Raw genomic sequence first — 13,384 nt, 5'->3', positions numbered from 1 at the left:
GAATACAAATAGTAGAATTATGCCATACTTTTATTTTGAAGGCTAACAGCAAAGTCCACTATTGTGGTTAATCCTTATTGTGACTAGTTTCACATAGGTCTGACCACCATTAATCAAATAAGAACTGTCTTCTAAATTAGCATTATTTTAGATGATGACACTTAGCTATATAGTTAGATAGCTAACTATAGCTACTAAAACAGATCTCGTTTTTCTGTTATTGGGGAAGATTTTTTTTTTGCATCCATGAGCTGGAAAGCTTTCTTTTATGACCAGCACTGTAAGTGCGCAAGACAACTTTACCAACATCATAGCATATGTACCAATGAATTGTTGTGACATATGAAATATGAGTGAGTTATTACACATTGATTACACTAAGTAAAAAATTATGAACGGTTAAATTATTATGTGATGTGCAGTCATATTCAGGTCCTGATTGATCGTCAAATAGTGTTAAATACTATATTTTTTGACACACAAAGACCCAAACGGCGTTCCATAGCCAAGACCCAGACGGCGTTTCATAGAAATCCTGGTTGAGAATGAAACGACTGAACAAATGAACAATGAAACAGCACAGAAAGTAAGTGAAAGAAATAGGTTTTGATTATGTTTTACTGGTAATGAGGACATACGTAAATGCCAACAAAATAACTTTTTGGTCAGCGTGGTGTGTGTGTGTGTGTAACCTTTATTTAACTAGGCAAGTCGGTTAAGAACAAATTCTTATTTACAATTACGGCCTACCCCAGCCTAACCCTGCATCACTACAGTGAACCTTTGGTCACTAACGACAGCTTGGTAGAATATTTCAAGAGGTGTCAACAACCTCAAAACAAAACACTCCTCAACTCCATCTCTTTTGATGAAGAAGTAGAGCTGCTAACTGAATTTCAGAGGAGCCTCTAAACGAGCATGTCTAACTGCTCACTAAAAACATTCCCAGTTTTGATGATGGGGATCAAAAGCCATGCCTAGGCTAGCCATGAAAATAGCCTGAAGCATTACAATGACAGTGAGCAGTGCAGTTGGCTTGCCAGATGGCCCTGTCTGATCACCAGAGCAACACCACACCAACAAAGGCTGTGCAATTCATGTTTCATCATCGCAGTCCTTAAACTATGCTTAGGTTTACCTCCACTGCACTCACATCCTACCATGCCCTTGTCTGTACATTATGCCTTGAATCTATTCTTCCTCGCCCAGAAATCTGCTCCTTTTACTCTCCGTTCCCGAAAGCACTAGACGACCAGTTCTTATAGTCTTTAGCCGTACCCTTATCATACTCCACCTCTGTTCCTCTGATAATGTAGAGGTTAACCCAGGCCGAATGTCCTAGCCATGTCTGAATCCTGGCTTAGGAAGGCCACCAAACATCCTGAAATGTCCATCCCTAACTACTACATTTTCTGACAAGATAGAACTACCAAAGGGGGCGGAGTTGCAATCTACTGCAGAGATTGCCTGCAGAGTTCTTTCATACTATCCAGGTCTGTGCCCAAACAATTCGAGCTTCTACTTTTAAAATCCACCTTTCCAGAAACAAGACTCTAACTGTTGCCGCTTGTTATAGACCCCCTACAGCCCCCAGCTGTGCCCTGGACACCATATGTGAATTGATTGCCCCCCATTTATCTTCAGAGTTCGTACTGTTAGGTGACCTAAACTGGGACATGCTTAACACCCCGGCCGACCTACAATCTAAGCGAGATGCCCTCAATCTCACACAAATGATCAAGGAGCCTACCAGGAACAACCCTAAATATGTAACCATGGGCACCCTTTTAGATATCATCCTGACCAACTTGCCCTCTAAATAAACCTCTGTTCTCTTCAACCAGGATCTCAGCGATCACTGCCTCATTGCCTGTGTAGGTGCGTAATGGGTCCGCGGTCAAACGACCACCCCTCATCACTGTCAAACGCTCCCTAAAACAGCCTTGGTTTCACAAATGACTGCCTCGCCTGGTTCYCCAACTACTTCTCAGARAGAGTTCAGTGTGTCAAATCGGAGGGCCTGTTGTACGGACCTTTGGCAGTCTATGGGGGTGCCACAAGGTTCAATTCTAGGGCCGACTCCTTTCTCTGTATATATCAATGATGTTACTCTTGCTGCTGGTGATTCTCTGATCCACCTCTATGCAGACGACACCATTCTTTATACATCTGGCCCTTCTTTGGACACTGTGCTAAACAAACCTCCAAACAAGCTTCAATGCCATACAACACTCCTTCTGTGGCCTCCAACTGCTTTTAAATGCTAGTAAAACTAAGTGCATGCTCTTCAACAGATTGCTGCCCGCACCCTCCCGCCCGACTAGCATCACTACTCTGGACGGTTCGGACTTAGAATATGTAGACAACTACCTATGTGTCTGGTTAGACTGTAAACTCTCCTTTCAGACTCTGTCCCTGAACAAGGCATTAAACCCACTGTTCCTAGGTCATCACTGAAAATAAGAATTTGTTCTTAACCGACTTGCCTAGTTAAAAAAAGGTCAAATAAAAATAAATTTAAAAAACTCACATTAAGCACCTCCAATCCAAAATTAAATCTAGAATCGGCTTCCTATTTCGCAACAAAGCCTCCTTCACTCATGTTGCCAAACATACCCTCGTAAAACTGACCATCCTACCGATCCTCGACGATGTCATTTACAAAATAGCCTCCAACACTCTACTCAACAAATTGGATGTAGTCTATSAGTCCCATACGTTTTGTCACTAAAGCCCCATATACTACCAACCATTGCGACCTGTATGCTCTCGTTGGCTGGCCCTCACTACATATTCGTCGCCAGACCCACTGGCTCCAGGTCATCAATAAGTCTATGTTATGTAAAGCCCCGCCTTATCTCAGCTCACTGGTCACCATAGCAACACCCACCCGTAGCACGCGCTCCAGCAGGTATATTTCACTGGTCATCTCCAAAGGCAACACCTACTTTGGCAGCCTTTCCTTCCAGTTCTCTGATGCCAATGACTGGAACGAATTGCAAAAAAAAAAAAAAAATCGCTGAAGCTGGAGTCTTATATCTCCCTCACTAACTTTAAGCATCAGCTGTCAGAGCAGCTTACCGGTTGTTCACAGCCAATCTGTAAATAGCACACCGAACTACCTCATCCCCATATTGTTACTTATCCTCTTGCTCTTTTGCACCCCAGTATCTCTACTTGCACATCATCATCTGCACATCTATCACTCCAGTGTTAATATCACTCCAGTGTCAATGCTAAATTGTAATTATTTCGCCTCTATGGCCCATTTATTGCCTTACCTCCTTTCTTCATTTGCACACACTGTACATAGATTTTTTTATTTTGTTATTGACTGTACGTTTCTTTATGTGTAACTCTTTGTTGTTGTTTTTGTCGCATTGCTTTGCTTAACCTTGGCCAGGTCGCAGTTGTAAATGCGAACTTATTCTCAACTGGCCTACCTGGTTAAACAAAGGTGAAATAAAAATATATATATATWTTTTTTTTTTTACTTACTCTACAGACCATTGCCAGCACAACAATTGGGTACTCTGAAGTATGGCTGTGACGGTAATTGAATAACCGTGTAACTGACATTTATGGACTAAGACGGCCATGAAAATAAAATCATCGTAAAAAACCCTGATTAAATAGGCCTTGTTTTGCTAACTTCTGTCTACATCTCTTCTTTCCAACTGTTGTTTGATGTTGGAGCAGCTAATCCGGTAGAGGTGCAGGGGGTGTAGAAACGCTCGTCTATAGGCTATGCACGTTTTCATTGCTTGCTAGTAAATACATTATTTTAAAACAGGTTGGATGTGTCTGACTATATTAATTATTCAACAGTCGTCGACAAGGTTGTTCTGGCTCCGATGAAAAATGTGTCAAATGAACAACGAGCCAATTCTATCCAACCCGCCATGGTATAATTTGATAACATATTTCTTCATTTATAGACTAATCAGCACTGATAAATAGTATATGGACATGTTACTTGTATTTGTTTCTATTTTAATGATTGTCAATTTCATCTTAATACTAGCTGTCTCGCTCCCCGTCAATTCATTATCTTGTAGCCTACTTTCGGAAAGCCTAAGGTAGGCCTAGGTTTTTGTAAGGACAAATAGTCTTGTGTCTGACACAATGTACAAAACATTAAGGACACCAGCTCTTTCCATGACAGACTGACCAGGTGAAAGCTGTGATCCCTTATTGATGTCACCTGTTAAATCACTTATTAAATCCACAATTGAGACATGGATTGTGTTCCATTCAGAGGGTGAATGGGCAAGACAAAAMAATTAAGTGGCATGGTAGTACGTGCCAGGCGCATCGGTTTGTGTAAAGATCTGCAAAGCTGCTGGGTGTGTCACGCTCAACAGTTTCCCATGTGTATCAAGAATGGTGCAACTCAATATTAGGAAGGTGTTCTTAATGTTTTGTACACTCACTGATTGACAGGTCCTTTTACAGGGGTGTGCGTGTGTGAGTTCGCTGATTATCTCTATAGGCCTATAAAACCATTCAGAAAGTTTCCTAAAGTAGCCTGTCTGGATGATCTCTAATTAGAATTTAACGCTTATGTCATGATTTAATCTTGTAAAAGGCCTATTTTCAGTAAAGGCCCTTTCTCACCAAGTACGTTATTTTTCATCTGAATAATTAGTCCGAAAAATAAATAAATACGAACACATCTTGCTTATGACGCCGTTCACACCAATTGTGAAATATCGTCCTGCCACAATCCATAAATGATATATTCCGAACAGGTTTCATTTTTCATCTGAATAATTAGTCCGAAAAATAAATAAATACGAACACATCTTGTTTATGACGCCGTTCACACCAATTGTGAAATATCGTCCTGCCACAATCCATAAATGATATATTCCGAACAGGTTTCATTGTCTGCGTCTTCTCGCATGTGAAAATAAGCTTTTGACCAATAATAACATGTTATCTGAGACAGTGCAACTGCACATGGGGACAAAGATTGTACTTTTTGGGGAAATGTCCTCTGGTCTGATGAAACAAAAATAGAACTGTTTTGCCATATTGACCATCGTTACATTTGGAGGAAAAATGGGAGGCTTGCAAGCTGAAGAACACCATCCCAACCGTGAAGCATGGAGGTGGCAGCATCATGTTGTGGGGGTGCATTGCTGCAGGGACTGGTGCACTTCTCAAAATAGATGGCATCATGAGGCAGGAAAATTATGTGGATATAATGAAGTTGGGGGTATTGTCATGCTGAAACAGGAAAGAGCCTTCCCCAAACTGTTGCCACAAAGTTGGAAGCACAGAATCGTCTAGAATGTTATTGTATGCTGTAGCATTAATAATTCCCTTCACTGAAACTAAGGGGCCTAAACTGAACCATGAAAAACAGCCCCAGACCATTATTCCTCTTCCACCAAACTTTACATTTGGCACTATGCATTCGGGGCAGGCAGCATTCTCCCGGCATCCGCCAAACCCAGATTCGTCCATCGGACTGCCAGATGGTGAAGCGTGATTAATCACTCCAGAGAACGCATTTCCACTACTCCAGAGTCCAATGGCGGCGAGCTTTACACCACGCCAGCCGACGCTAGACATTGCGCATGATGATCTTAGGCTTGTGTGCGGTTGCTTGGCTGTGGAAACCCATTTTATGAAGCTCCCGATGAATAATTATTGTTTTGACGTTGCTTCCAGAGACAATTTGGAACTCGATAGTGAGTGTTGCAACCGAGGACAGACGATTTTTATGTGCTTCAGCACTCGGCGGTCCCGATCTGTTAGCTTGTGTGGCCTACCACTTGGCGACTGAGCAGTTGTTGCTCCTAGACATTTCCACTTCACAACAACAGCACGCACAGTTGACCGGGGCAGCTCTAGCAGGGCAGAAATTAGTGGAACTGACCTTGAAAGGTGGCATCCTATCCTATTGTTTGTTCCATAGCACTGCCATTACTTTACCGACGACGCACGCATTCATGCTCCTTTACTGGTAATTGGTCAAGAGAGAAGCCAAAGCCTCATGGCAGTGGTCTAACTAACCACAGTAGAGTCCTTGAGGCTAGACAACTAGACAGAGCAGCTGGACACTGTAGGCCTAACCAATGTAAACAGACTGCTGTCTTGGGGACACTCCCCCCATCCCCTCCCACAGTCAGTGAAATAATCTAATGTGGCATAACAAAACAGTACACCATGCCTTCAGTTCAGAGCAGTGTCTGAGGGAGGACAGGGACCCCCCTGCTGCCTTTGTTTGCAGTCATGCAATAACTGTCTCAGGGGAACTGAGGTCATATGTCCTTGAAAAGGTGCCAGCTGTTGCGCCATGCGTTTTGTTTGTTCCTTTGAATCTCACAAAGGGCTTGAAGCGGATGGAGTGACTGCTTTAGTAAGCAAACATATTGTTTGCAATGTAGGGCTGTCCCCGACACACACAAAAAAAATCTTTGTAGAGCGAAAGTCGTTTGTTCTTTCGACCAATCAAATGTTCAACATTTTTAAACTTGTATTTCTTTTTTTTATATATATATATTTTTTTACAGCCTGCAGGWAGAAAATATCCTGATAAAAATAAATATCTTATAAATAATATTGGCTATGCATGGCCTGTCTGCCTGCAACGAACTTGAAACATTGTATCAACTATTAACTTGGGTCTGCGAACTTGCAACATTGTATTAAATATTCTGGGCCCTGAAAGTTTCCTGTCCCAGTGAGCTCAGGACAAACAGCTGTAGACTATTTACGCAAGGGATAAGAAGCAGCGCTCGACTTGGACAGGAGCTCACCGGAGCTGAGTACCAGAAAAACAACATTTTATATTCCTCTTAAAGAGTATTAACTCAAGTATTGTGGAGCTCTTGCATCTAAATATAAACAGTACCAGCACCCAAAATGAGTTCCGGAACCTATTTCACTTCAAGTCAAGCACCGATGAGAAGTAATCAGGTAGGCTAATTTTATGACATTTTTCCCTTTCACGCTGAGCGGTTATCTAAAGGGAGAGAGCTGGAAAGATGTTTTCAAATACATTGATGAACTATTGTAATTCTCAATGGATGTAAAAACAGACTGTTTGCTTGCTGTTTGAGGTGAAGAAAAATGTATTTTGAGAAGCTCCACAGCTCATTAGTGGTTGTGCGTTAAGCCAATCAGAAATACTATCAGATCCCCAAATGGGCACAATTATATGCCTACATTTGTGCGCAGGCCAGGTAGCCTATAAGCCTACTTCTATGCGTATGCGTACTTACTCAACATTGACAGGAGCACTCCAAATATAAGACAATGACTAAATTGTCAACTCGTAATGGAATGAAATAAATCAAAATGTGTTATTCACAAGTGTAGCATAGGTTGTGCGCGCTGCAAACAATCTGTGCACTCCGACAATGAGAACGGTAAGACTGGAATAATAATATTGAATGCATTAACAGAAATTACCGTAACCAAAGTAACAAACATAGGTTAGAAATTATAGGCAATAACAGTAAATGTAGTACTTGTGATATATGTAATGGGGAATTGATATTAGAGGTCGACCGATTAATCGGAATGGCCGATTAATTAGGGCCGATTTCAAGTTTTCATAACAATCGGAAATTGCTATTTTTGGACGCCGATTTTGCGGCATTTCCTTTTTTTTTTACACCTTTATTTAACTAGGCAAGTCAGTTAAGAACACATTCTTATTTTCAATGACGGCCTAGGAACGGTGGGTTAACTGCCTTGTTCAGGGGCAGAACGACAGATTTTTACCTTGTCAGCTCAGGGATTCAATCTTGCAACCTTACGGGTTAACTAGTCCAACACTCAAACCACCTGCCTCACGAGGAGACTGCCTGTTACACGACTGCAGTAAGAAGCCAAGGTAAGTGGCTAGCTAGCATTAAACTTATCTTATAAAAAACAATCAATCACAATCACTAGTTATAACTAGACATGGTTGATGATATTACTAGTTTATCTAGCGTGTCCTGCGTTGCATATAATCGATGCGGTGCTTATGGATGCCACCCGTTAGAAAAAATACGGAACGGTTCCGTATTTCACTGAAAGTATAAACGTTTTGTTTTCGAGATGATAGTTTCCGGATTCGACCATATTAATGACCTAAGGCTCGTATTTCTGTGTGTTATTATGTTATAATTAAGTCTATGATTTGATAGAGTAGTCTGACTGAGCGATGGTAGGCACCAGCAGGCTCGTAAGCATTCATTCAAACAGCACTTTCGTGCGTTTCGCAATGCTTCAAGCATTGCGCTGTTTATGACTTCAAGCCTATCAACTCCCGAGATTAGGCTGGTGTAACCGATGTGAAATGGCTAGCTAGTTAGCGGGGTGCGCGCTAATAGCGTTTCAAACATCACTCGCTCTGAGACTTGGAGTAGTTGTTCCCCTTGCTCTGCATGGGTAACGCTGCTTCGAGGGTGGCTGTTGTCGATGTGTTCCTGGTTCGAGCCCAGGTAGCGGCGAGGAGAGGGATGGAAGCTATACTGTTACTGGCAATACTAAAGTGCCTATAAGAACATCCAATAGTCAAAGGTATATGAAATACAAATCGTAGGGAGAGAAATAGTCCTGTAATTCCTATAATAACTACAACCTAAAACTTCTTACCTGGGAATATTGAAGACTCATGTTAAAAGGAACCACCAGCTTTCATATGTTCTCATGTTCTGAGCAAGGAACTTAAACGTTAGCTTTCTTACATGGCACATATTGCACTTTTACTTTCTTCTCCAACACTTTGTTTTTGCATTTTTTAAACCAAATTGAACATGTTTCATTATTTATTTGAGGCTAAATTGATTTTATTTATGTATTATATTTAGTTAAAATATGTGTTCATTCAGTATTGTTGTAATTGTCATTATTAGAAAATAAAAAATAAAAAAAATCGGCAACGGCTTTTTTTGATCCTCCAATAATCGGTATCAGCGTTGAAAAATCATAATCGGTCGACCTCTAATTGATATAAACTAACAATTCACACAATGAAGTAATGAAACAATGAATGTGCACACATTGGCGGGAGGGAGCGTATTCTGGAGATAGAAGTGCATTATGTATGTGGGCACATGGTGAATCTGATGTCTGCATTGGCCATGCAGCATTTACAGTGATTCGGCCTCTGCAGAAATCAAGGCATTCATACTTCTTGCGCTTCGCTGAGCAGTGCTGTTGTGAAGGAAGTTGTCAAGGAACCCCCACCTACCTTCAACAAATCATGTGTATGCGGAGCTATACAGAGCCCTCCGCATTGTTAAAACATTTGGGAGGTGCATGGCGATGCAGTACGGAGCACGATTTGGCCTCTGGAGGCTCCGCAATTGCATCACACCCTCCATTTGGAGCCTCTGACCACATTTCTCGGATCAAGCATAAATTGGCTTTTAGTCTAGGCCTCTGCAATGGATTAGTTCACTGAGATGGCCGCGTACACATGTGTTGTTTATGCCCGACAAAAAAATAATAATATTGGTCAACCAACCGCCTATGACCAAACAATCGACCAGTCGACTAATTGGGGTCAGCCCTAATGCAATAAGATGTCTTGGTTGCACTCTCTGCAGGTTGTTTCAGTCAGTTGGTTAATTTTGAAAACCTCTTAAATTTAACGTATTCTCAGCACCTTTTATTATTATTTCAAACTATTGCATTCCTTTTCCATCATAACATTCTCAAGATAGGTTGGTTGTTTTTTCAATTGTGCTTGGTCTTTTACTTGTAAATCTTCAATGGAAGCAGAAAAAAAACAGACATGGCCAGTAACATGGGATTGGCTGAGGCCCCAACAACATCACTGCTTCTGAAATAGAGGCTGTGCGGTCGCCTGGCAACAGAGAGCCAGGATCGGTTGCCACATGTTGAGTCTGCTTATCAGGCTGGGCTGAGGAATTACAACTCAAAAATCACAGAGACAGCCAGGTAGGAACAGAAAACAGAAGGGAGAGTAAAATTGGTGGGTTCCTCCACATAACCAACCAAAGGATGTAGATAGGAACTGCTATCATTAAACTCATCACTAAATCATAGATTTTGTCATAGAGGTGGGGCTGAGTTGACAAAGCACCCCTACGCATAGGGCTTGTGTTCCATGTTACCTTTGTTGCGGTCATACTGTGAAGATAATCAGAGGTGCATTCATTACATATTGCAATGGAAGCCGTTTACCGTTTAAAAACCAAACGGAAGCAAACAGAGCAAACGGAATGACACATGGAGGGACTCACGTTTTTGTTGCAAAATGTTTTCTGTTTGGAGTAAACTCTTGGTTGCAAAACGTTTTACAACTGAATCTGTATAAGGAATACACCCCAGATCTCACAAAGCGTAATGTGACTGCATTAAAGATGTCCTGGAATGCAACCATTGGCTTCACGGGGCAGTGGACAGTACTCACCTCTCGCTACCAGGGGTAGTGATCCTGTAGAAGCGATGTCGCAGGTGGTGCTTGTCTCCATGGTAACAGGTGGTGCAGAGGTCATAGTTGTTGCATTCAGCACACTTCCAGCGGATCCCGATGATAGGCTGCTGACGACAGGTGTCGCACATGGTGCCGTCATGCTTGATACCTGAGAGGGAGTGTTAATAAGGCAGTTAGGAAATGGTAAGAGGACAGAGGTGTCAAATCAAATCTGATTTAATTTGACGTGTTAAGAAATTATCCCTCTGCCCGAGGCTCTGTGGTCGCTCAACTTGCCATCTTCATACCATCATTCACTAACTCTAAATCAAATCAAAGTTTATTTGTCACGTGCGCCGAATACAACAGGTGTAGTAGACCTTACAGTGAAACGTTTACTTACAGGCTCTAACCAATAGTGCAAAAAAGGTGTTAGGTGAACAGTAGGTAATACACGGAACAAAAATATAAACATATAAAGTGTTGGTCTCATGTTTCATGAGCTGAAATAAATAAATGAATCACAAAATGTTCCTTCTCCCAAATTTTGGGCACAAATTTGTTAACATCCCTGTTAGTGAGCATTTCTCCTTTGCCAAGACAATCCATCCACCTGACTATTTCAATTGACTGATTTCCTTATATGAACTGTATTAACTAACAGTCTGTAATTCAGTAAAATCTTTGAAATTGTTGGATGTTGCATTTATATTTTTGTTCAGTAAAAAAGTGGACATGCCACATGATCTGTATGGAGTTCAGTTTACCCTGTTAGGCTCTTCCATGTCGCTAAAGCTTGGTGCATTGCAATACTTGAAATGTGGTAGCGAAATAACTGTGTAGCGTACACATCAACACTCAAATGGATAAGCTAAATGAAACACGAAAACAGGAAACAAGATGTTTAGGATCGCAGTACCAGAAGGCAAACATTACCTGTGGGAGCACTATCAAATATCCTCACGTCGTATGCACCAGAGCACCGGTAGTTGGCTGCAGTCCCGTTATCCCAGACAACAACCACTTCTTCCGGACTTTCAAAACTCCTGACGGTGCCTACATGTCCCTCTCCACCATCCTGTTTTCCCCATTTCCAATCGGGTCCGCGGATCACTCTTGCACCAACTCCTTCCATCATCACACGGTTATTCCTGCCGGTAGTCATTTACGAAAAGGTCTCGCAAATTGCCAGCTAGCAGAATATGCTAGCTTGCTAACTAACGTTAACTGTGTTCGTTCGGCAGGATAATTTTGCGACGCAAAATCGGTCTGTTGTCTAGAAGAACACAATTCAGCAATATCTTGTTAGTTTGCAAGTAGCACGCCGAACTGTGTGGCTAGCCTGCTTACTGTAACGTTCAAAAACAACATAGCATTAACACGCTAGCGACAAAGGTGTTAGTCAAATGTATCGTAATGTGAATGTTAGACGTTAAGTTAACCAACTAAAAACAACAACGCAGTGAACTGGGAAGCAAAGCCAATATAGCCAAAATGCTAGCTAGCGAGTTGACGTTAGCTGACAAAGTAAGCTGTTGAATGGCACGCACTTTCCACTCCACAAGCTGTTCTGTAACGGTGTGGAAATAACTGGTACGTCTCAGTATCCCCTTTAAATTATTTTTCGTCCCAAGACCACAAGAAAGTGTCACCCCAAGAGCTTGTAAAGTAGCCACATCGTCACGAAATTGTAGACCTTTGTTAGCTGCTAGCTAACGTTAGCGCTTGTGCCTCCTCAAGAATGCCACCTCCACAACTTAAGTAGCACATTAGCCAAGTAGCGCAGCTTAGTCCTTTTTTTGTTGGAATATAATTGTTTCCTGATACGTTTATTATCATATGTATTWGATTTTTTTCCCTCAAATGTATTTATTTTGTCAAATGGCTCGCAGAAGTACACTCAGAATAAAAGCGTCGCCATTATTGTAAATCATCAAGCAGACGGAGGTGGACCAGCGGTCAATGAAGATATTTGGAAAATGAGGGTTTGGCTAGCTCGTAGCGTCATTTGACAAATAAAGCACTTTATGAGATTTTAGGATGGCTAGCTGAATAGTAAAAAAACAAACTCACCGCGCACGCCATCAGACATAATGTACTTTGATTGAAACAAAAATACAGGAAGGCTATATAGATTGTTGACACTATCTGCTCTAACTGGCTCACGAAACAGTAATTCAAGTAGATATAAATGCATATTCACATGAATCTGATGGCGATCAAATGATTTGGCATGCAGACAGACGAGGTTCGGATATTTCACTGGCAAAATCTGAAGAATTATCATTCGCGATTGACAGTAATGATGCCATGGCCTATTTTGAAATTAGGTATGCCTCAGTGGAACAGGAGGGGGATTTGTGTGTGTGTAGCTATTTTAAATGTTTGAAACCCGCATTTAGGTAGCTATTTTAAATGTGGTCCCCTAGATTTGGTGTTTGCATATGGGAGCAGSTTGGGAACATATTTGAATTATCATAGTGAACTGTTGACCCAGAACCCTGTGAAAATCGGTGCTTGAAGCCAATATCACCTGTGCAGTCTTGGCCAGGTCTATGCTGCTTCAAAAAGTGCAACAAAATTTGGCAAAAAGTTAATTTCGCAAGGAATTATAGGTATTCAATTCAAGAAACAAATTAGTAATAAAACCAGTCATTTTGCATTCAAAACATTTAGTTTAGCATCGCCTTAGTGCTTAGAAATGAGGTTGTTCTTTTTGGTGCAACAGTAACGTTTTATTATGATATTATATTTGGTTATTTTATGTAGAATACTAATGAATCATTATGTGATCTTCCAGGATATTGATTCAGCTTTTATCTAACTTGACTAGACAAGTTGGTGCCCATTGTGAGAGGAGTTGGAGCGACGCTGCGGTGTGTTCTGTCAGCTCTACACCCCTGCAAAAGCTGCACGGAACGAGCAATTGAAGCGTACACAACAATGTTGTCTTGCGCAAAATTTGGCGATGCAGAAACGAGATATCACATGTGT

The 13,384-nt window shown here is 41.4% G+C and overlaps 1 protein-coding gene across 3 annotated transcripts in view; it reads right to left on the bottom strand.

Moving 5' to 3' along the window:
- Positions 1-12,367, bottom strand: part of mib1 (MIB E3 ubiquitin protein ligase 1) — an 85,750-nt gene extending 73,383 nt beyond the window's left edge. For 2 of the 3 annotated variants that reach the window (XM_023977273.2, XM_023977274.2), the window contains exons 1-2: positions 11,327-12,367; positions 10,388-10,559 (exon numbers count right to left, since the gene is read on the bottom strand). In XM_023977273.2, the coding sequence (XP_023833041.1) occupies positions 10,388-10,559; positions 11,327-11,555 (401 nt within the window). In that variant the 5' untranslated portion in view covers positions 11,556-12,367. The remainder of the gene's footprint in view (positions 1-10,387; positions 10,560-11,326) is intronic. The other variant, XM_023977275.2, reaches the window with a different exon arrangement.
- Between the last annotated feature and the right edge of the window lie 1,017 nt (positions 12,368-13,384).

The sequence above is a fragment of the Salvelinus sp. IW2-2015 genome, linkage group LG32, assembly GCF_002910315.2.
Source record: "Salvelinus sp. IW2-2015 linkage group LG32, ASM291031v2, whole genome shotgun sequence".
In the NCBI taxonomy this organism is placed as follows: domain Eukaryota; kingdom Metazoa; phylum Chordata; class Actinopteri; order Salmoniformes; family Salmonidae; genus Salvelinus; species Salvelinus sp. IW2-2015.
Note: the sequence above shows the minus strand (reverse complement) of the source record. Positions and strands in the feature narration are given on the sequence as shown.